Consider the following 24,544-nt stretch of genomic DNA (forward strand, 5'->3'; position numbering starts at 1 on the left):
GCTATCCCAGATTGTATAGTGGGATGTCTAAACAGAGATTACAATTTAGATTGTATTACTTGATTCATCAATGAAATACATGGGTTTTATTAAAAATAAAAGAAAATAAAAGAAGGAAAGGTATATATTATTGGGAATCTGAAGTTGAAGTTGGTGAATCTCCATAATTCAATTTTCATGGTTTTTAATGATCTCAAGTTGAAGCTTTTTGGGTTTTAATGCTTGTATATGTAATCTTTCGCCCTTTTACACTTACTTGGATGTTGATGTTGGGTTCGTGGAGCTTCGTATATTATTGTGACAGTTTGATTTGATGACTCGTCTTGACAAGAATTCGTTACGATTCTTTTGTTGAATTTTCAATGAGATTTGTGCCATGGAGCGCAAGCTTGGGCCGATAGGCCTAAGCTGAAGCGAAACTCCAAACAGACAGTTTGCTCGACGTTTGTGAGACAGATTCCTTGAGTGAAGCTCAAGCGGAGAGTTTGCTCAATACTCACTCGACAGGTCGCTCGAGCGAATATTAAATAGAGTTTGTTCTAAACTCGCTTGACACCTCACTTGAGCGAATAACCTATAAATTGTGAAATTAGGAATTCGTCGTACAACCCTATAAATATGTCTTATGAATATTTTATTTTGTCCAAAAGTGTTTTTTATCATTTTTTGAGATGATAAAATCATCTGCAACTCTGTGGACGTAGGTACGTTTCTAAACTAGGTAAAATTTTATGTTGTGTGATTGATTTCTTGTTTTACTTTATTTTCTTACATCGTTTTCCAACAACTGACGGCATCAGGTGCAAGTTGAAGGAAAATCATATATGAAACATAAAACGCTAAAAATAGTTAAGAGAGAGTGATCATGGACGTGTATGTGAACCAAAAGGATTTATTGGAGATGAGTTGGGAGAGACAAAATAGGAGGAAATGGATGGAGAGAAAAAGTAATTATTAGATAGTTTTGAAATAAGGGACTTGTTATTTTCATTCTATTATAGGACGTCGTATCAATTAAAATTTGTACTTATACATGTAAAAATTTTAATTACATGGTATGTGATGATAAAATGAGAGTACCACATCACTAATACTCTAAGAACACACCTTATGATTTTCCAAAGATAACTTAACGAGGAAGTGAGACTTCTCTAGGATCTAGTCCAACATTTAGAAATTGGTTAACCACCAAAGATAGATGAAAAATGCTACTCTAACGGACAGTTGGGTCCCGATAAATTTTTTATTTTTTTTACTTAGTGATTAATAAAATATTTTTTAATAATGTTATGAATTTTAAAAAAATTAATGAAAAAAAAACTTTTTTTACTCTTATCGGGATCGTATCCTGCTAAAAAATAGATATACATTATGTTCCGCCACCCAAGAAAGATACCCAAGTCCTACTAATCTTGTTAAATGGTGATTCAAAATTGATTCTATCTTACGATCCCACATCGACTAAGTATGAGATTGATTGATGGTTTATAAGCCCATAGGCACCATTTTCTTGTAAACTAGTTTTTAAATGTGAGTTCTACCTAGTGGGTTCATAACAAATGGTATCAGAGCCACCCCACGTCTAAGGTCATGTTGCGACGGTTGTAATCGTGCGGCAAAAGGGGTGATGCCGGCATGGCAGTATTCGGCCGGAGCTAGGAAAAAGACCTAGCGCACAGCCAGCCCATATGAGCGTCGGGACCGCCGTGGACGTCGGCTGCGGAGCGTGGTGGTTGTTACGATCCCACATCGACTAAGTATGAGATTAATTGATGGTTTATAAGCCTATAGAAACCCTTCCCTTATAAGCTAGTTTAAGGGTGAGTTCTACCTAGTGGGTTCATAACATTCTACGTCTGGGAACCAAGCCAATTTTGAAGCACCATCATGGGAATGGTCCAAAACGCTACTTGAAAAATGAAAACGGCTCTTTTATTCATAAATGAAATGTTCCTGAAAATAGGGGTGTAATTAAGATTTGGTGTTTGGGGAGGAGGGATCAGCAAAGTGTCTTATGTGTTAGCATATAAGTAATGTGTTTTTTGCATGTGATTATATAAAAAATAATAATCATACATTATAAAATTATATACAACAAATAAATATCTATATATTATCTTATATGATGATTTTCCTTTTTAAATGCAAAAAATTTCGTATTTCACTAGAGACCTTTACAAAAGGAAAAGAAACTTAAATATGAAATTGAGATTTCCCTTTCAAATTAAGCTCAGCAACGATCTTTTATGAAATAAAACTTGTCAATTATCATTTTTGAAGTGAAATTATTGACAATTTCTTTCTTAATATAAACTAGCAAATGATATGCAAAAAACTAAATCTTCCATTCGAGTATACAATTTAAGTTTTATAAGTTTTATGCCAGAAACTTAGAATTTTTTAACTTAAAATTATAATTGTACAAAATATAATATTAATTGTTAAAATTTTGGGTTGGTAGCCCCCAATCTTTTACACAGTTATGCCCTGCCTGGAGATTTTTGGTCCCATTAGATAATTTGTATCTATATGCATTAGGATCCTGATTCATAGATCTCTTAGTTCAAGAAATAAGAATACGGGGATTAAACCATTTCTTGTGGCTATTTTTCATAGCATCTTTATTTATGCATTGCATAATTTTTTTATATTTCATTTGGAAAATACTTTAGCCACGAAGTGATTATAAAAAAATAAATTTATAAATTAATGTGGTTTGATGTAGTACGTCAGATTGTAAAGTTACTTTTATTATAAAGTAGATCTAGTGGATTCTATGAATCTATATCAATTTGTGGGTTTATTTTATATAATTTATTTGTACGTGTAACAATTCTCATTTTATTTTTCTCTTTAAAAGATACGCTAATTTCAAAACTAATTAAAAGCTTACTAATTTTAGAAAGAGAATTTATTGAGTTGATTAAATATATTGTTTTCCATTTCACAAGTTTAGTTTTAAATAAAAAAAATTAGTTATTTAATTATAAATATTACTTTAAATAATATATGCAATTAAATAATATATACAATTAAATAAGTAATATATATGTAGTACATGGAGATAAATAATTTTTAGTTTTAAATAATATATGTAAACATATTCAATAATATATGCAATTAAATTATTGCATATAAATTTTTTATTGTAATAATTCAATAGTGTGCAATTAAATTAAAAAAATTCAATAATAATAACGATGTTGTTTTAATTTTTTCATCTAAAAATATTTTTATTGTAATATATTTGACTTTTTTTTATATTTATATTTATTTTTTTATAATTATATAAGACAATGAAAACTTGGTAAATAGTTAGTGAAAAGCGGTATTAAATTTCCCTCCAAAATGAAAGATTTGTTAAACCGAAATATTCCCTCTCCTCTCTGTTCCTTCCATTTTCACTCTCCCTCTCCACAACCCTAACACATATAGCTCTCTTAATCCTTAAACCCTCTAATGTAATCAATCCGTCTTCCTGATCACTTCCTAGATTTTCTACACTCTTGTATACGTCCAAATGTAAATTCTGGCCGATTTCAATACCTCGATTTGCTTTCTATGGTGTCCAACAAAACGCAACCAAGGAAAAATTAGCACGATTCACAAGTTCCCAATGGCTGAACTCAGTGGCACTCACACTCAGATTCTTCACTCTCAGTCTCAGTCCCCATCATCATCATCATCTGGTAATCTACCCTTTTATTCCTCTCTTTTTCTTTATTTCTCTGCCCTTTTGATTTGATCAATTACTGAAGGAATTTCCTTTCTTTTATTTTCTTCAAGTTTTTCTTGTTAATTTGGTAATCTGATATTCAGTAAGGCAAAAAATGGGTTTTAGATGATGATCGGGGATTCTTCCTTTAGACTGGTGGTTTTCATATGGAAAGTGGTTTTCAATATTCATATGCAGTTGATTTAATTTCTGATTGGTATTTTATTTTTCCTTTCTGGTACAACATTAGGAAATGAAGATGGTGATGTTAAAGAACTAGTTGGCTACCGCGAATTCCAGGAAACCATGCCTTTGGAAGATACGGTTGTACTTGATACTCCCTTGGACGACACTCCATTGGGGAATCTGGGCTTTTACATAGAGCCTGAAGGCGATGTGGATTGCGTTGTAGAGAACCCGAGTGCTGGTGCAGTAAGTGGGTATAGGGAAGAAGTGGTGCTTGACAGTGAGGATGAAGTAGTACTTGGAAGTAAAGTGGCTAATGGCGTAGTGGATGGTAAAGCTGGTAGAAGATTCACGGGGAATGTGCTGGACTTTGAGAAGGGGCAGCTTGGTTCACCTCAGAAGCAAGTGGACGACGTGGTGGCAGATTCTGATGACTCTGCTTATGAAAAGAGTTAGCATTCGCTAAATTTATGATATAATATATATTTGATTTTCAATTCTGAATCTTTTTTCAAAATTCTCAGTATACTTGATAAGGGAATAAATATTTTACTAAATGCATGGATTATAGATTTGATTTTCATTTTTTAATTTGGTTAAATCTCGGTGTCAAGTAGTATCCAGTGAGACAATTTAGAACTAGCAATTTCGTGCATTTCTGTGGATTCTTTTGCAGGGAATTAACTATTTACGGATTCCACTAAATAGAGATTTCATTGTCAGTTTTTAATTTTGTTCAATCTTGGTGTCATGTTCTGTAAGTGAGAAAAATTTGAAAAGAGTAATTTTGTACTATTGCGTATATGTACTTGCAGGGAATGAAGTATCTTCTATCGATTTCAGGAACAGTGGTAGGGTGGGAAGTCCATCTCATTCACCCGATTGTAATCAGAACTTTCCAAGGTTAAACTATGTTGGGTCTCAAGAACCTGGGGAGTCATCTCAAGCAAATGCGCTTGATGTTGTGGATCACTTTTTGTCAGTGAACAATGTTGACTCCTCTCCAGGAGTTAACCATCGAGCTGTTATTAGGGTAAAATCGCCTTCTGTCTATAGTGCAAAGGGACGTCAAAGTTTGGCTAAGAGAATTCCACTTAAGACCCCAATTGTAAAAGCAGGAACCTTTGAATGGACTGACAGTGACCAGCATAATGGGAGTGAGTTTTTTAGAAATAGGATGGAGTTGTGTTTTGATTTTGGTGGCTACAGGCATCAGGAGGATAGGAATCTTCACAGGGAGGGAGGTAGCAGCTTAGTTCATAAGCATGAAGAGAACAATGAGGTTTCTGATCTGCATAAGGAAATGGTCTCAACTTGTAGCAATTCCAGATCTGCATTGTGTAGCTCAAGAGAGGTTAGCAGGAAAGTACAAGTGATTGGAAATATCACCGTTAAGGAAGTCGATGATCAGTTCGATCCAAGGTTGACAGGACAGCAATTGGAAGCTGGTGATGTAGGAGGAGATACATCCAACATGTTTGATATTGGTTTTAGCACTCAAGTGGCTGCTGAAGCTATGGAAGCTCTAGCATGTGGCCCCCCTGCTGGTTGCAGCTATGGTGATGCTTTTCAAGGTCCGGAAAACACCCTTGATCATTCTCCCATGGGTTTAATTAGGAATGAAACCCATTTAGGATGTTCTTCCTTTCCACAGAGTGCTTGGTCTGATAGAGCAGACATAGGAAAACATTCAAAGCGAAGAAAAGGTTCTGACAGAAGGCTTAACAGAGGAAGCTCTGATAAATTTCAGATTCAGTCTGAAAACAAGGAGTTAGATCTCGAGTTGGCAATAACAACAAAAATGAAGTTAGGCAAGTCCTCTGTTGAGAGACAGTTGAGTTGTGGAAATTCCACTGAGGCAAATGAGAGTTCAGGGAGAAGATCTGATAAGTCTAGCAAGCAAAGAAATGCAAAGAGATCTTCAGGTGGGACTAAACTTAGAGAGTTTAAGGTCGATAGGGGTACATCTTTCTTGGGTGAACATATCTTATTTGGCAAAGGACAGCCTCAAGGGAAGTGCATGAAGTTATCTCATGTTGCTCACCGAACCAGGCAGCAGATGTCAGAGGATACATTGGTAAGGGCTAAGGATCAATTAGATAATCCAGGAGAACAGATATATGATGGAAAAATAATTCAGTACAGAAGAAAGAGGAGCTGTTTAGCTGCTCATCCAGTTGAAGTTTTGAGGACCAAGGATGAATCAGATAATCCAGGAGAAAGTATAAAGGATGGCAGCATAATTCAATACAAAAGGAAGAGGAGATGTTTAGCTGCTGATCCAGTTGAGGCTTTGGGGACCAGGGATAAATCAGATAATCCAGGAGAAAGAACAAATAATGGCAGTATAGTTCAATACAGAAGAAAGAGGAGCCGTTTAGATGCTGATCCAGTTGAAGCGTTAAGGACCAAGGATCAATCAGATAATCCAGGAGAAAGGAGATATGATAGCAGTATAGTTCAATACAGAATAAAGAGCCGTTTAGCTGCTGATCCAGTTGAGGTTTTGAGTGTCGGAGAAAAATGTTCCAAACTGAATTATAATTTATGTAGGGAAGCTGGACACTGCAAATTGAATCAACGGGTTCAATCTGTTCAAGAGGTCACTGGCATTGCCAATTATTTAAGATCAAATCCGTGGAGACATCCTAGAGGTAAAAGGACAAGTCGTAATGTACAAAGCCATTCAAATCGACCAAATAGCATATATACCCCATCGTTAACAATTTATGGAAAAGAAAGCAATATTCATTCTTGCAAAAGTCAGAAAAGACCAGAAGACAATGACAAAGTGAAGGGGAAAGCAGGGTCATCAATATGCACTTGTCCACACTGGCGTTCTTTAGAAAATGATTCTGACAGAAGCTTGTCAGGGAAGAAATTTGATGAGCCGGGCTCAAGAGGTGCCATGTCTAACTGTGAATCAGCTGTAATCGATGCAACAATGTTTCCCACAGATTTGTGTAGAGCCAGGAACTTGATGCAACCTGGAAATCTAAATGGAAAAGATTCTATATCATTTGCTGATGATGGAGAAAAGACCCATACATTGGAAGTATTGTCAAACAAGAGTATTGAAATATCTGGTTCTGGAAGTACTGTGACATTTAGCTCCATCAAGGGCACAAGTATGGCTGCAGCAAATTGTATGTTTTATGATTATCATAGAAAGCCATGCAACAAAAACCTACCAAAATCATCCTTGTTGAAAGAGATTATGATATTAGGCGTCCGTGAATCAAGACCCAACCTTAAATGGAAAGACTTGAGAAAACGAAGAGATATGGCACATGTTCAAGTCTTGTTTAGCCAGCATTTGGACAACAATATCATCAAGCAGCAGAAAAAGGTAGATCTTGGAAGCTTTTCCATTTGCACCTTTTTCCTATTCACTAGTACACCAAATGTGGTATGGTCAATTTGATTCATGTTAAATACTTGCTGCTATTCATTCTCCCAACAGATTCTTGCACGACTGGGCATGTCAGTTGCATCATGTAGCAGGGATGCCACACATTTTATAGCAGACAAATTTGCACGTACAAGGAATATGTTGGAAGCTATTGCTCTAGGAAAACCCGTGGTGACCCATTTATGGCTAGAGAATTGCGGACAAGCAAGCTGTCTCATTGATGAAAAAAATTTCATACTCAGAGATTACAAAAAGGAAAAGGAAATTGGCTTTAGCATGCCCGTTTCATTGGCTCGTGCAAGCCAACATCCACTTTTAAAGGTAGGCATGAGTTAGTTTGGCTCTAACCAGATAGACCTTTGGCTTGCTTGTCTATTTTTTAATTCTGTCCTGCCAATTGAGGTGTTTTTACGTGCTGGAGTCTGGTACCTTATCATTTCCTTACTTCTCCCAGCAGGGTCAAAGAGTCCTTATTACCCCCAGTATTAAACCTGATAGAGAAATGATTACCGGTTTGGTCAAGGCAGTTCATGGCCAGGTACCAATATCTGTCAAGACTCAATATACATAGACCCACAGCTACCAGCAAGTAGTTTATTGCTGGTAGCAACGTAGCACCTGTACAAATATGGTTGAATTCACTGTGTAAAGTCTTTTTTCCACCCTTTTTCCCCCTGTATCTTGCAGAAACAATGCTTTTCTATGTTCCATTCACGTCCATAATGAATTACTGAATACTGAGTTTCTAATAATGCTCCTCAGCTAGTGGAGAGAAGTCAGATATCTGCAGGAGAGGGCGAAAGGTTTCTAAAGGACCTTTTGATTCTTGCTTGTGAAGAAGATCATGTTTTCTGTAGGCCCTTCCTTATGAGAGGTATGCATCCACCATCTGTCTTCTGTTTTCTATAAAACAAACATACGAGAATCTTTCTCAAAAGAAATTTATTGGACCACCTCTAATTTAGGTGCAGCCGTTTACTGTTCAGAGCTTCTACTGAACGGGATAGTCATTCAGAAGCTGGAATATGAAAGGTTAGTATTGTTATAACGTCCAAATAATCGAACATTTGACGGGTGATCGAAACCTGGTTGACAACTAACTAATTTTAAGGCAGTATCTACCCTTAACAGCAATTTTCATGCTTTTGAGAATGTTTCCTAAAAAATCTAGGTGATATGAATTGGGGGTACAGCATGCGTATGTTACTCTTTTTCTTGTTTTTAAGTGTATATACTCATCCGGGAAACTCGGTGCATCTTTTCACCTACTGCTTTTTCTAACACTCATTTCATTTTCTGAATGATAGACACGAGCTCTTCACAAATCAAGTGAAGAGGAAACAATCTTCTACATGAAAAAAAGAAGCTGCTTCCCTAATAACAGTATCTTTTGCATTATCAGTTATACTGTTAAGCTCTTCCTAAATCTAGCAAGGAGGAACCCATCTGGCACATGATCAAGGAAAGATAACCAAGCATTTCTCTTTATGTAAACAAAATGTATCTAGTTTTTTTTTTCCCCTTCTCTTTTGGTGCTAGTGTTCCTTGCAACAAAATCGGTATTCTGATGGCAAGAGAGGGGTGGGTCCTCATTTTTGTTGTAAATTGTATGTCAGTGGAAGTTCATCAGATCTTTCTGTGATCTTAAAATCTAAAAGCTTTTGCCTTTCGGTTTGATGTCAAAGCTCATGGAATTTCTAAGGGATGAGCACCAAATTATTCTGCCCTGTACTCCATGTAAGCATCATATAACAGGATTAGGCTTTGTGATCGCCTTTCAACAACACCCACCAAAATATATAAACTGAATATCAGGCATAGGTTATCAATGACTCAAAAATGAAGAATTCATCATTTCAACAGGGGAAATGCCTTCTGGACCTTATGTGATGATGTTGTTGAGCAACGGCAAAAACCATACAGGGGCTTTGCCGAGAGGATTAACTGTTTTCACCCAACAAATGCTGTAAATCCCACGGCAAAACTATTTTCTCTTGTTTTCTGTAATCTCGAGACATTTTTGTTGCTTTGGAGGCATATAGTAACTAGTTATATGATGCTATTTTGAGCTGATTGGAGACTGTTCCTTCAACTCAAATGAATTCGGTTTGTCCTAAGTTTTTTGTCATCTTCACCAGATTGGCCACCGGGATGAGCAGGAGTCGGTTATGGTAATCCTCGTTTCAATTCTTGAAATCTAGCACAACTGTCCACAACAAAAACACTTGGACGTACTAATGTATATTCACCAACTATTCAATTTTTTTTTTTTTAAAAAAAAAAAATCCAATTTAGATAATGAAAGTGTTTCATCTCATCTCATTATTATAATATTTTTAAATTTTTACACAAAATGTAATATACAATTTAATTTCTTCAAATCTCCAAACAATAATAATAGTAAAAAATAATGTTCTAATAATATTTTATTCAACTTTCAACTAAAATTATCTCATTTCATCTCACTATCTAAACCACACGCGTGTTAATTCACCAATACATGCAACTTCACATAATCAGTTCGGATTTGCTATCATTAAGATCAGAACAAACCGTCCAATTGACCAAGCATTATTCATACGCACCAAAACCCAGTTAGGGTTCTTTTTATTTTTTAAAAAATGCAGTCCAAAATAAATATATAAAGGTTCAGAGTTAAACACGCCCACCTTGCTTCTATTCCATAAAGAATATCACTGTTCTTCCAATCTATTACAGATCTTTAAATATCAAAGCCATAGAGTATGAGCAAGGATCTTGCTGGAGTCTATTTATCTTCAAGCCCTAGTGTCCATTCCAAGGAAGTGGTCCTGCAAAATTTATTTTAACTTACCGGGACGAGGGTAGAGAAGGAAGCTACACATAACTACAATATGGGTTGGCCAGAAAATATATCCCATCCTTCATCTAATACTTGCTCGTACATTTGTTTCCAAATTCATATTTCAAGCAAAAAATATCTGCCACGGAATAAGAACTAAGTTAAATGAGATTATAATTCGAGGCAAACCGAACTTTCCCAGTGGCAAACTCAAGATTTGTATCCATATCCACAGCATATAATGTACACAAAAATTAGACCGCATCCATTCTCTACATCCAGCATCAAGTGACAAGATCTTAATGGACACTAAAAAGGTGGAATCATGAGAGACCAAGTGACTTTTAAATCCCAAATACAGGTGTTGCACCAGAAGAATTTCTTGGCTTGCTTTGTTTGCCTGCAAGAGCATTGTCACTGATGTCACAATCAAATATACAGGATATAATACTTGAGGCATCAAACGGAAATAAAAAGCAAAAACCAAAGTAAAATACCAAACAAAATCGAGAACAAAAGTTGCATTAAAAACATGGAGTACTAATGCAATCTTTTTTTTATATCTATTTAACTTTGTAGAAAGAAATTACACACGGATGGAAAAATTGCGGAGTACTTGATTAAGTAACTAGATGGATGAAGTTGGAAAAGCAGCTTAAGGAAAATAACAATGCAGGGAATTTCACTTGATACTTCCTTAAGAGTCCCTCCTGTCTTCTGTCTCTTCATCCCTCTCCTGCCACATTTTCTTTTTCTTTTTCTTCTTTCTTCCTTCGCTTTTTGTTATTTTTTTGAAAATTGCCTCCAATCTTCCTCACTCATCTTTATCCAATCACTTCTGTTACATGAATAAATTTCATTCTTACTGTAGTTGGCCTACAACCAAAGTGATGTACAAATCTGTCTCTCTATTTCATTGTCAATGGTCCTAAAAGAAGTATTCAACCTCCCACCCTCTTCATCTCCCTCCTGTACCCAAGGAGCTAAAGAACTTCTGCAACAACAAAGATTTTGTCTATAGTCATGCTAGTTATATGCCCAAGGGGCAGATGGTCAAAAGCTAAACATAGACTAGATTTTTTTTTGATAGGTAATAAATTAATTCATTGATAGAAAGATAGGCATAGCCCAAGTACACTAGGAGTATACAAAAGCATACACCTATTTAGGAACTAGAAACAGTTACAAGGAAATCTTGGAAGCTTAGACCATTGAAATCTAAAGCAATGGCCCACAAAAACAAAGTCTTCTAGAAAAAACTACAAAACCCTTCTAAGGAAGGTTCATGATCTTCAAAAAGTCGCTCGTTTTGTTCACTCCAAATACACCAAAAAATACAAATAGGGGACATCTTCCATACGGCTGCAATTTGTGGTGTCCCAGTGATCCCTCTCCAACATGCTAGTAGTTCAACCACCCAGACTGGCATTACCCATGCTATTCCCAGTTTGCTGAAAAAATAATTCCAGATATCTCTCGCAAACTCACAATGTAAAAGTAGGCGATCCGCCGTTTCACCGCTATTTCTACACAAACAGCACCAATCCGTGATGATTAAACCACGTCTTCTAAGATTATCAATGGTCAAAATCCTCCCTAAAGCTGCTGTCCAGACAAAGAATGCAGCCTTGGTGGGTGCTTTACACCTCCATATGTTCTTCCAAGGGAAATCGTGCCTTTGTTGCATGGTAATAGAGTCATAAAAAGAACGTACCGTGAATTTCCCCCTCCTAGAGAGTCTCTATACCATCGCATCTTCAATTGTGGCCACAATAGCAGTATTATACAGGAAGTTGAAAAAGTCCATCAGGATATTCACTTCCCAATCATGAGCCTCCCATGTAAGATTAATGTTCCACTCCTAGGAAACATGATGAAGTACCTGCAGATCAGCCACCATGGCTTCCTTATCCTTCAAAGCCGTGTCTCCCACCCACGTATCCTTCCAAAAGCTAATCCATCCCCCAAACACAGCCGAGTATTACTAGCAAAAGAGCACCAACATTTCCGTATGTACTTCCATAGTCCCACTCCATATGTCCCCCGACCCTCTTTAGAACACCAACCCCCCCGTTCACTCCCATACTTCATGTCAATCACCCCTTTCCATAAAGCTCCCCTCATAGTTATAGCACCACAACCATTTACCTAGTAATGCCTTGTTGAAAGCCCTCACATTTCGAACCCTCAACCCACCATCCCTTAAAGGAGAGCAAACCTTATCCCATCCCACTAAGTGAAACTTAAACTCATCTCCTATTCCTCTCCATAAAAAAACACGTTAAAGCTTCTCTATTCTAGTTGCAATGCTAGCGGGAAGAGAAAATAAGGATAAGTAGTACGTAAGAAGATTGGATAAAGTACTCTTAATAAGTGTAATCCGCCCCCCCTTTGATAAATACAACTTTTTCCACCTAGGCAACCTATGCTCAAATTTTTTCAGCACCCCCTCCCAAATAGACTTAGCTTTGAAAGAAGCCCCCCACAGAAGCCCAAGGTACTTCAATGGCAATGAAGAAACCACACAACCCAAGATGCTAGCCAACTCCCTAATATTGCATGCATCTCCAACCGCTACCATCTTCGTCTTGGCAAGATTAATCTTCAGTCCGGATACAACTTCAAAACAGAGTAGAATGGCCTTCAAAGATTGGATATGTCCTGCATTTGCCTCACAAAACAGCAATGTATCATCTGCAAACAAAATGTAAGAAATAATGGTAGGGCTATATAAATCTCCCACTGAAAATCCTGAAAAAAATCCTCCCCTTACTGCTGCCGACACCATCCTACTTAGTGCCTCCATTACTAGGACAAATAAGAGAGGTGATAATGGATCACATTGTCGTAGTCCCCACGAACTATTAAAGAAGCCCACAAGATCACCATTTACCAAGACCGAGAAACAAGCTGTGGACACACAATGCCCTATCCACATCCTCCATCTTTCCCCAAAACCACATCTACTTAACATATATATCAAGAAGTCCCAATTAACGTGATTGTATGCCTTCTTCATATCTAATTTGTATAGAAGACCTGGAACTCCCGACCTGATTCTGCTATCCAGGCATTCATTGGCGATAAGAATTGAGTCTAAAATTTGTCTCCCCCTCACAAAGGCATTTTGGGATTTTGAGATAATCTTCTCCATGACCGTGCTCATCCTATTAGCAAGGACCTTTAACAGTATCTTATATACGCTGCCCACAAGACTAATCGGTCTAAAGTCTTGTACCTCTATTGCACCAGTCTTTTTTGGGATGAGAGCAATAAAAGTAACATTTAAGCTTTTTTCAAATTTGCGATGAGTGAAAAATTCCTGAAAAACCAGCATGACATCCTCTCTCACCACCTCCCAACAAGCTTGAAAAGCCAAAGTGAAACCATCCGGGCCTAGAGCTTTATCTTTATTCATTTTCCTGATTACCAGTATTACCTTTTCCTCTTCAAATGGTCTCTCCAACCACACCATGCTATTTTGATCAATGCCCTCAAAGTCTAAACCATCTACCATAGGCCTCCATGAATGAGGTTCTGACAACAAATTTGCAAAATGGCTAGCCACAAAATCCTTCATCACGGACCTGATCAGATTATGCAACTCCTTCAATATTCAAGGACTCAATGGAATTAAACCTTCAATGTGCATTAGCCACTTGATGAAAAAACTTAGTGCATTTATCCCCCTCCCGAAGCCATAAAGCCCTTGACTTTTGCCTCCATGAAATCTCCTCCATTAGAGTCAATCTTTCAAGTTCAAAAACTACTTCCTCTTTACGATTGTTCTCAACACCTACACCCTCCAAACTTTGTAACTCTTGGATCAAGCTCTTCTTCTGTAAGGTTACATCACCAAACACCTGTTCATTCCATGTCTTCAAATCCATCTTCAAAACTTTCAATTTCTTGGCCAACACATTGCTTGGATTGCTCTCAAATAAGTACGAACTCCACCATTGTCTAACCAAGTCTACAAAACCCTCATTTTTTAACCACATATTCTCAAACTTGAATGGCCTTCGACCCCTTGGAGTACCACCACCATTGAGCATTACAGGAAAATGATCAGAACATATCCTTGGAAATCTTTTCTGACTTACATCTGGATATTGTAGCTTCTATGAAGGGGAAATGAGAAACCTATCCAGTCTTGACCAAGAGTAATGATTAGACCAAGTATATTCACCTCCCATTAGGGCTATGTCCATAAAGCTAGACTCAAAAATGAAATCCGAAAAATCCACCATAGCTTGATTTTGACATCCCTCCCCTGATCTTGGAAAAACTTATCACGTTAAAATCCCCTCCAATACACCATGGAGCCTCCCACCAAGAACATAGGCCAGCAAGCTCATCCCAAAGTATCCATCCGCCTTTCACTATCCAAATTAGGACCATATACCTTAGCAAAGGCCCAAAGGAAACCATCGTCAAAATTTTTAAAGAAACACCCCACCGAGAACTCCCCCACAAACTCATTAATGCTCTCCACCACCCTTTTATCCCACATAACCAAAATACCACCTAAGGCCCCTTTTGAGGGTAAGTAAGTCCAACCTGCATATGGGCAGCACCATATGCTCCGAATAATACTTCGATTGATAAGCTTCAACTTTGTTTCCTGCAAACAAATGATGTCCACCTTCCATTGCCTTAATAAGGCTCTTATTCGAAGGCGTTTATTAATCTCATTCGGTCCCCTAACATTCCAACTCAATATTTTGGGCTTCGTTTATCAATTGTACCAGCCCTCCCCTTGTTTCTTCCACGACTCGCATTCCCCTCCTTTCCATCATAATTAATGGACCACATCAACTTTCTCAACTCCCTATCTCTTCTTGACCATGCACCATGTTGTCCTGCCTCAATGACTATAATTAAAGCCTTAAACTTCTCTTCATAGCCCACACACGAGATCCCCATACAGCTCTAAAGTTCCTCTACTTTTTTCAATACCTAGTTTGAGGAAATACTAGGAGGAACCATGCTTAATGGGGTAGGATCCTCTTCTACAACCTCCTCCCCCTCTGTTGAATATTTGCAGGGGTCAAATAATGTCAACGTACCTTCCCCCTCATCACCATGAGCTAGCTCTTCTCCGACACCCTTAGAAAGCACACCGAGAGCCATTTCTTCCCCACATGACTTTATTTGTATCTTGGCCAAAGATAATGGTGACCCAGGACTTGCCGTAGAATTCTGAGACACCCCATGAGGAGGTGACCCTCCCAGAGCAACTCCAGAACCATCAATATCAGGTACATGTACGACGCCGTCTTCAATTTCTCCCACCTCCACTTCTGGCGATTGTGGGGCCACTGCCAGACCAGCACCTGAGACGCAATAGGCCATCACCCCTGTCTGTGCTGGACACGGCCCAAGACTTAAGCCCGATGAAGATGATTCAGGCGCCTCCAGTATACCTGAAACCTTGGATTTCGGGCCCTTTTCCTACCAAACATAGCATGGGCTTCTGCTCATGCCCAAGCCAGTTACTACTTTCTTCCCCTTCAGATCAGCCTCTCCTCCCTGGCCTACACTCCCAGCCTGAGGCCCATTAATATGAGCCTAACCCATCTCCAGTTGCCCACTAGTCTGAGTCTGAGCCTAAGGCCCTCTTGGGCCACAGCCCGCATCCATGACCAAGCCCACTCCCAGCCCTTTAGACCCCTCTGCGCACCGTATCATCCAAGTTATATTAGCTTGCAACATATCAACTTGGCTCTTCATCTCCTGTAAAGCACGGAACACACTTTCCTCATACAGACTGATAGCACCTCTGCCTTCTACCATCCATGTCAGGGCTTCTACAGAAACGCTAGCACTCCTTTGCAGTCCTACCCCTCTCAAGCCTGCCAAAGTGTCAAGAGTATAACTACCCCTACCACTGCCTCTAGGTTGTAGCACCTCCCTGTAAGATCGAGATGGAGGTTGTTGTGGAGGTAGGGTAGAACCTGCACAACCAGCCACCTTCAGCACCTGCACCAATTTCCTCCACCCCCTACCTTCCCTACTAGTTGCGAAGGACCCATAACGCATTGCTAGCAAACACTAACTCACCACTACATGCACTAGAAGAAAAAAGCAAAACTTTTCATCGTCTGAGTTTTGGTTGTACGGAGAGAAAAAGTTTCTAGGAGAGAGAAAAAGTATATTTGCACTGATTATTAGAATAGAAATTATGAACAAATAATTCCAACTCTTGAATGATTCGTTCATAAATTAGTTAGCTGTACATTCTAAAATTTCCAAATTGGCACAATTTTGTTAATTTTCTCAAATAGACTCTACTTTTGAGTGAGGCCATCACATGCTTGTTGTAGCTTCAGCTTCTATCTAAGGTTTTTTCCCACTGAATTAGCACTCAACAAGGTAAATCTGAGTTACATGATACTGAAGCGGAATAGAAACAAAACTTAATCATTTATTACTATCAAATAAATTCTCAAAATATTTCATGCCCATAGATTCCATTGTAAGGTAGTATCACGTTTAATCATTTTATTTAAATATTAGGTATGGTAAAACCAACCAGTTTGTGAAGGCTAATGGTTAGCCTCAGGAGCTTGGGCATTGGAATTGAGACTATCATAGCCTCCACTTGTTGATACCACTGGATTGGCCTGATAAAATGGCAGTGTTGCCATAGGCGGGGCACCATTGGAAGCGGTTGCTGCTGTGCTTCCAGGAACCGTTGTTGCACTCAGAGGAGGCCTAGGAATGGCATTCAACTGACCAGGTAAGGAAGGAGCACCAGGTGGAGCCATCATAGGCGCCATTGTAGGAGAAGATGCATACCCTGCCAACCCCAAGAGAAATATTGAATATATGAAATCCTTAAGGACCAAGGAAAGAGTTCATATCTTCCAAATGGATCAAACATGGTTTGCATGAAGATACAAACATTAACCACAAATATGGAAGGGACTAGTATCAAAATTCTGTTGCGTGTGATGTTTTAGAAAATATACAGACACGTAACTATATGCAGAACAATTGTGCTACCAGTATCAAATAAATGAAAACTGTTAGAACTATATGAAGGATAGCAGGCACATATGAAGCCAAAATGGTGCAAAGTATAAGAGTCTACAAGCAAATGCGCATACCAATGCATACCAATGGATCAATGAATGGAAAAAAATGAGGTGCCAATTAAAAAATATTGATGTTCCGACTTACCTGGAGCTCCAGGAACTGGTCTGGGCAAAACAGGAGGCCTAATCCCTGGGAGTAGCGGTGAATTTCCAGGTAACTGTGGCATCATGGGTGTAGGGAGAACAGGAAGTCGGGGCCTCTGACCCATTAGATGCTGATTAAAAGCAGCACCAACCTGCTGAAATGCTGCAGCTTGCCCAAGATGTTCTTTAATCCTCTGGTCGATCAAGCTTTGTGTCTGTTGTTCCTCAAATTGCTGATAGTATGTCCGAACATTTGCCTAGATTTATTTAACTAGTCAGCATGATAGTATCATGGAGAGAGAGAGAGAGAGAGAGAGCAACATACCTTATGCTTGTAACCTGCATTGTGCTGCTTTCTTACAGATGGCTGAAATTTGAGAACGGCGCTGTCAGAAATATATATATATATATATATATATAGAGTTTTGCTATTTACAAGCAAGTTTGCGTACCAATCTGCGTACTAATGTTGTTCTCTTCATATTCTAGATTCAAATTAACATTGTTTTCAATAAAATTTACTTTCTGACCAATCATATTGAATGTGTGCGTGTATTAGTATGCAGAATCACTTACAATTAGATTTTTCCATATACATATATATAAAATAATAAATAAAAATTCAACACCACACTTTCAAGTAGCAGCAAGTATGACAAACATATGACTGCACATAGAACGTTTCAAAATTTATGACATAGATGCTGGTCTATCATCCAGATTTTCAGACAGGCCAATGTTCTTGCATTCCTAGTCTTTTGAAAAAAAGGGTTCAGCTGCATGACAAATAGTTACTCCCTTAAATTAACCATCCATTTGCAGTAATTATATTCAAATCCTTAAAAAAAATTCGAAAAAATAGTTTCTTTCAGGAGATAATTAGAACACTGACATAAAATAAAGTGGACCAATTAAATTTGAATATCAAGAACAGAGACTCCAAATATTCAAAAAGAAAAGCATCATTCATGTGGACGAGAAGGACTTACAGAGTCGTGGGTCAAGTAGGTGTCACAGTAATCACAGTAATACCTGCAAGATCGAACCCAGACACGAGAAACCCGTAAAAAACGAGATTAGAAAACAAGAGACAGAGATAAAAATAAAAATTAAGGCCGTACCGAGGCATGGTTGGGTGTAGCTCGAATCGTAACCTTTCGCAGAGCAGCGTTTCCCACTTACTTACAGCAAGGGAGAGCAAAAACCCTAGAAGAGAGAGACAGAGAAGAAAACATAAAAGAAGAAACTTCGTTGTCTATACGAGCATTGATTAGTGGACGTCTAGATAGATAGAGGTCCCTACCAGTCATTTGATCTAACGGCTGTAGCCCTCTGCGGGTTGATAATGGATTTTATTTTATTTTTCATTTTTGTTCTAACTTAAAAAAGAAATTGATGAAAAAGATTTCTTACCATGTTCGTATGGGTTTGGATTTTCTTGAACACCATCAAAGCGTCATGGATATATAAAATGAATTATATAATAAAAAAATATCATATATTCTATGTTTTTATCTTATTAAATTGATGTAATATTATAAATAATTATTTATTAAATTTATTATTTTAAGAAATAATTGTCCATATAATGATTTGTAGATAATGCCACGTAAAAAGAGTGTAATAAAAATGTGATGAGAGTTCAATATCTTTCAAAACTTATATATAACTTTTAAAAGATGGAGAAGTGTATGTTTTCTTTATAAGTTTGACTTTAGAAAAAATTCATACATATGTCATCACGCTTGATTGTGCTTTGCGTGATTTAAGTTACATTTAGATAGTAAGGTGATTTCAAATATTTTTTTTTATACGTAGTAAGGTGATTTCAGATATTATGTGAATAGTAATAAAAAAATAGTAAAAAAATAATGATAAAATCTTGAATAGTAATGAATAGTAGGCCTGTGCAAAATACTCGTTGGGCCGCACAACCCGATTGGGTCGAACTCGCTAAAGTCAGGTTCAGTAAATGTTGGTTTCGACATCCATCTAATCCGATTAATATCAAATGACATTTGAACCCAAAATCCATTGCAATGAAAAAGAGAAATCTTCTCTCCACTGTGGAAACCCTAAAGGTGCGTTCTCTCTCTCTCTCTCTCTCTCTCTCTCTCTCTCTCTCTCTCTCTCTCTCTCTCGGTAGGAGTTAAGTTTTCTACTCTTGTGTAGGCCCATGGGTCGAAGAGGGAGTGGTGGGGCTGGGGATGTGTTTGGGCCTGTTGCGGGATGAAGGGAGAGAACGGGGTGGTTGTGGGTTGAGGGTTCCTAAACCTACTCGTGTTCGTTGCTATGCTCGATAAAGCCAAGGAAGAGTTCGGGTTCCAAAGAATCGGCAATTTGGTTCTTCCTTGTGAAGTAGGGTTCTTCAGAGAAATGCTGGAGCTTTGGGAGAGACGAAGGCAGATTCGGGAAACTTGGTTTGGAGGAGTTGTTGATGATGGTTTCTTAAGTGAGTTATGGATCTTGCAGGGAAGCAATGTCACGTGCTTAAAATATAGAGCAATGGCTGACATTAAAATAGACATACGAGATTCACCTTCCCGTAATGAGTGGTTTGAACGCATAAGGAGCTATTGAATTCAAAATAAGTCTAGAAACAACTGGCCCAAGATACAAAATGTGCCGCATATACTTAGTCAGATCGAGTCAAACAAGAAGTGCTATGATCAGTTGGTGGTTTCCATCGGTACTGATGAAGCAGAGAACATCGTCCACAAGTTCATCGAAATGACTCAAGCCACATCTCCCCATCGAGTCGTATCGTTCATGGAAATACTTTGTAAGTATATTTCTTCTAAAATTTGTAGAGGATCAGTTGCCCCGAAAGTGCAGTGAACATAGAGACCAGAGAACCTGTTCATCTTCTTCAAGTCTTTCGCGAAAAATTCATCGATGCAAATGCAACAAAAGACAAAAGATCTAGTTCAATACAAGAATTGTTTCTTTGCAAAACAAACAAAAAGAAATTAAAGAGGATATTTCTTTCTTACTTTTTTTATTTGCTAAAAATAAATATGATAATATAAAAGAAAAAATTAAAAAAAAAATTGACAAATTTTAACCCGACCCAAATAGACTGAGTCAGGTCGAGTTGATTTCGGACTAGCTGGTCACTGGGTCGGGCCCAAAATAGCCTTGGGTGGGCTGGGTTGCAGGCCTAATAAATATTAATAAAAAATAGTAAAAATCGTGTGAAAAGTAATGATAAAATAATGAATACACAAATGGAGCCTTAATAATGTTTATGTATGCAATAAATGGTTGAGCTGACTTCTAGTAAACCTCCAAATAAGAAGTTATGGCGGGTTGGGCAAGCTAAAGGTGCTCCGAAGTATAAATTAGCCATAAAGAGAGAAGATGATGATGAGGCTATTTACTTGTTGAGAAAGTTTTTGACTCCAAGAAAGATGTCTAGTTTCCTCCTTAGTGACCGGTATGGATGGCTTGTTGGTGGTGCTAACTGCAAATGCTCTATACTTCAGTTAGGAAAGATATCAAAATAGAGGCAACTAGAAAAGTATATAAGAATTCACCTAACCGACTCATTGGGGTTTGAGTGGTATTTATAGGCTTTTAAATGGTTGCATGGAGTTTAGATAATTATCCCAATGGTGGTGCTACTCCCACAGAAGGAGGTCACCAAAATAGCCACATAATAGGCAAAAAAAAAAAAAAAATCTCTTTTCTGTTTTTTATTTCAAACTTTTTTTTTTAATTCATTAAATATTTAAAAAAAATCAGAAATTCATTTTAAAATCCTTACTTAAAAATTAAGTAAAAAAAATAAAAAAAATCCAATCGGTGGTCACCATCGATGACCACCTTCTATGGAAAAAGCATTTTCCTTATCCCATACAGTTCCTAACATGAAAGTGACAACATTAACGATTAATCTGTCATGGGAAATGGGGCTTTCGGCGTCTGGTCTCTTATGCCCTGAGTCACATTGTCATACCTAATTTAATCCCTGTCAGATTTTATGTCTTTGTCTATGAAATGCGATATTAGATCATTTCCATATTGAATGCTCCATTGTCGTTAATGGGTCCACTGAAAAATTAGTCACCATTTCATAGTTTGATAGCAACTAGGTTCGTTACGTATGCCCCTAGGACTTGTGAGGGATATAGTTTGCATGGGTTCGTGAACGAGCACTCTTTTGGCGAGCATCCCCAGGAGCTCCTCTTGGCTGGCACTCTCTCTGTAACACCCCAAATTCGATTGGTCTGGAGAATTACTACATGTTATTTAAGAACATATTTTTCAACACAACTAAAATAAAATTTCAAAATTTTATTAGCCAAACTCAAATCTCATGTATTCTAAATAATCACATTGAAAACACCACAAAGCATTACTGCAGTAAAATAAACTAAGGAGTCCAAAATCTACCGATAGTTATAACAAACCAAACTAATAATTTCATAAGTCTTACTAAACTCAAGCCCAAGATATAATTAAATCTAAAAGACATTAAAACTAAAGGACATCAGAATTCCTTTTTCTAACATCCTCTCATCAGCTTAATCATGCTCACCAATCTAATCCAGGTTCTTAGTTGGACTCTCCACATCATCTGAAAAATATTATGAAGATAGGGGGTGAGTTATCAACAACTCAGTAAGCAGATGACATATGCTAGCGTGCAAACATGAGTATTTACAAAGTATAGCATGCAAAACAAAAATTTTTCCAGAGTTATCATGCAGAACAGAACATATTTTCAAAAGTAACAGAGCGATGATTTTAAGACAAGTAAAACCCGTAATACTTTGGCATAACATAAACTGAGTATCATCATCAGATCAAAACAGAGCATCACACAGAGCAGAGACCATGTTTCACCCTCGTGGTAGGGTTGCTCTAACCCCGGTGGCCAAACCAGGCAGAGACAGAGGTGAAATCTTTTCTTTATTCTTCTCGGAGCCCCGAGTGTACACACAGGAAAGACTATAATAAAATCACTTTTTTTCCAAAGTGGGTGCACTCAGAGACAGAGAAGTTGGTACCAACATAAACAGAGCAGAGCATAACAGAGCAGAGCAGAGCAAAGCAGAGACAGAGTCAGATACAAATACCAGTACACCATGCCAAAGGTTTTCAGATGTTATATCAAAATAATACAGAGTACCAAAACAGAATCAGATAGTTTACACACACTGACAACAAAAGCCAGAACATCTTTCTAAATAAATGCACAATTTTCCATATTCTCAATATCGCTCCCTTTTTCAGATTTCAGAAACCACATGATATAATTTAGCTCATGTCTACACAATGCATGTCAGAACATATTTTTCCTTTTTAATAAAGATTTGATGAATAATGCAGATAAGCGACCGAGATTAATCTTTGTTTTTCTCAAGTTCCCATTGCATCACAAAATATGCAAGTTTTCATAAAGTCAACCTCAATCTTATTAACTTGTATAAAACCTAGCATAGGAACCCCGCTTACCTGGACAACTTAGCTTTTCAGATTTTTCTCAAAAATGTCGAGTCGAATATAAATCGTCACCTATAAAAACAATCACATAATTTCCGTAAGTTTTCAATCAATCGCGGATTTCGATATTTAAGCCTAAGCTTCTAAAATAACCTATTTTAATTTCTCAAAACTTAAAACCCTCATAATCCCAGAATATATCATTACTTTCTAAAAATCACCAATATCCACCATGACCAACGTCAAACTCAAAACACCAATATTAAAACCCGAAACAATCAACAAATTTCATAACATAAACCAATCACACAAACAACTCCCTCATCCAATCCAACCAACCCCCTTACTCCTCGGACTCAGTCCGGCATAACCAACCAATTAACAGTAAATATGAGTTAGCACATAAATACATTTAAATCTCAAAATTTCATTGGGAAAATACTTACAATGCTATAATATAATTTTTGAAAGATCATGGAGGTGCTAAAAGCGGCAACGCAGCAACAAAACAGTGCCAAATGTACTGTGGCCGTGGGTATCAAAAACTCACTTTTGGACGGGTGTAAACGAAGACCCGAGATTGATAGAGTAGGGCTTAGGGATGTCGGTGAAGCTAGTGGTGGTGGTGGTTGGTCGTGGGTGGCGGCGTAAAGGGCGGTCGAAGGCTAAAATACCTAAAATGGAAATATTGATGGTGGGGCTTCACTGGTGACAGATTGGAGGTGAGGATGGGTGCAATGGGTTGCTAGAAGGTCGAGGATGAAGTGGTGAAGAAATTGTGGCCGGAGGTGGCACGACGGCGGCGCGCAAGCACAAGGAACGCCGCTGCTTCAAGCTGTGCGTGGAGGAGAACGCCGGCGAGTTATGAGCTGAGATTGGTGGGGGATGATGGCCGGTGGGAGGGGAACTTGTGGCGGTGGGCGGTGTTGGTCACGGGCGGCTCATGGCGGCGGGCTGAGGGAGGAAGGAGAACGCACGGGAAGAGAGAGGGAGGGGGCGTTGCGTGGGTGAGAAGCAGAGGGAGAAGGAAAAAAAAAAAGAAAAAGAAAAAGAAAAGAAAAGAAGAAAAGAAAAAGAGAGGAAAGAGAAAATGGAGGGAAAGAAATGGGGTCCAATCCCCACATCTTGGGTCACAAAAATGATTCATCGGAAACGGTTTTAAAACAGCAAGTAAAATAAAATAATTCAAACGTAGTGATTAAAATGAAAATAAATAATTAAATCCAACAACAAGTTAATTTAATATGAAAAGAAAATTAAATGCATAACAATAATTAATACTAAGGAAACATGTCAAATTTAATTTTCACAAATTAAAAATCATAAAAATAAACCCACTAAAATCTGAAAATTTAAAACAAGATGATCAATTTTTAAATTAATAACAAAAAATCATTCAATTAAAAAATACACTAAAAATACGGGGTGTTACACTCTCAGCGTGCATTCTCTATGCATGCATCCTCATGGGCGAGCATTTTCTAGAGCGAGCATATTCAGGAATGATTAATATAACTATACATAATGTAAGTGTAAGGGGGTTTTTTTCCCCTATTGGCCCATAGGGCAAACTCACAATAGACCATTGGGAAGTAAATTAGAGAGCCCGACCGGGACTAGCGATCCTTTTCCAAGGAAGTTAGTGGGCCTTTTTAGGGTACTCGATCAGCGAGCAAGGCCTACACTTGAAGCGATCCACATACAAAAAAAAAAAAAAGGGACAGAAAAGGACAAATAAAGCTCACCACCCTCACACCGTCCCAAGGACACCCTGCCCT

General features: G+C 37.9%; 2 protein-coding genes across 4 annotated transcripts; one reads left to right on the top strand and one right to left on the bottom strand.

Annotated features, from left to right (window-relative positions):
* The first annotated feature begins 3,405 nt into the window (after positions 1-3,405).
* On the top strand, positions 3,406-8,923 carry LOC108994501. 2 transcript variants are annotated; one of them, XM_018969741.2, is made up of 8 exons: positions 3,406-3,689; positions 3,966-4,352; positions 4,717-7,250; positions 7,365-7,634; positions 7,771-7,851; positions 8,076-8,187; positions 8,279-8,345; positions 8,621-8,923. In XM_018969741.2, exons 1-8 carry the CDS (start codon positions 3,617-3,619, stop codon positions 8,667-8,669), a joined length of 3,573 nt encoding a protein of 1,190 aa, XP_018825286.2. In that variant the 5' UTR covers positions 3,406-3,616; the 3' UTR covers positions 8,670-8,923. The 2 variants fall into 2 exon arrangements, with proteins under 2 accessions (XP_018825286.2, XP_035548912.1); XM_035693019.1 differs by having other exon boundaries at positions 8,285-8,345.
* A 970-nt stretch (positions 8,924-9,893) lies between these two features.
* Positions 9,894-18,630, bottom strand: LOC108994503 (U1 small nuclear ribonucleoprotein C-like). Of its 2 annotated transcripts, XM_018969744.2 has the most exons (6): positions 18,440-18,630; positions 18,308-18,350; positions 17,644-17,685; positions 17,320-17,575; positions 16,670-16,936; positions 9,894-10,534 (listed from the first exon to the last, which is right to left on the bottom strand). In XM_018969744.2, the coding sequence occupies exons 1-5, from the start codon at positions 18,445-18,447 to the stop codon at positions 16,683-16,685; spliced, it is 603 nt and encodes a 200-aa protein (XP_018825289.2). In that variant the 5' UTR covers positions 18,448-18,630; the 3' UTR covers positions 9,894-10,534; positions 16,670-16,682. The 2 variants fall into 2 exon arrangements, with proteins under 2 accessions (XP_018825289.2, XP_035549291.1); XM_035693398.1 differs by lacking the exon at positions 9,894-10,534 and having other exon boundaries at positions 16,669-16,936; positions 18,440-18,569.
* Positions 18,631-24,544: the final 5,914 nt, after the last annotated feature.

The sequence above is a fragment of the Juglans regia genome, chromosome 8 (assembly GCF_001411555.2).
Source record: "Juglans regia cultivar Chandler chromosome 8, Walnut 2.0, whole genome shotgun sequence".
NCBI lineage: Eukaryota > Viridiplantae > Streptophyta > Magnoliopsida > Fagales > Juglandaceae > Juglans > Juglans regia.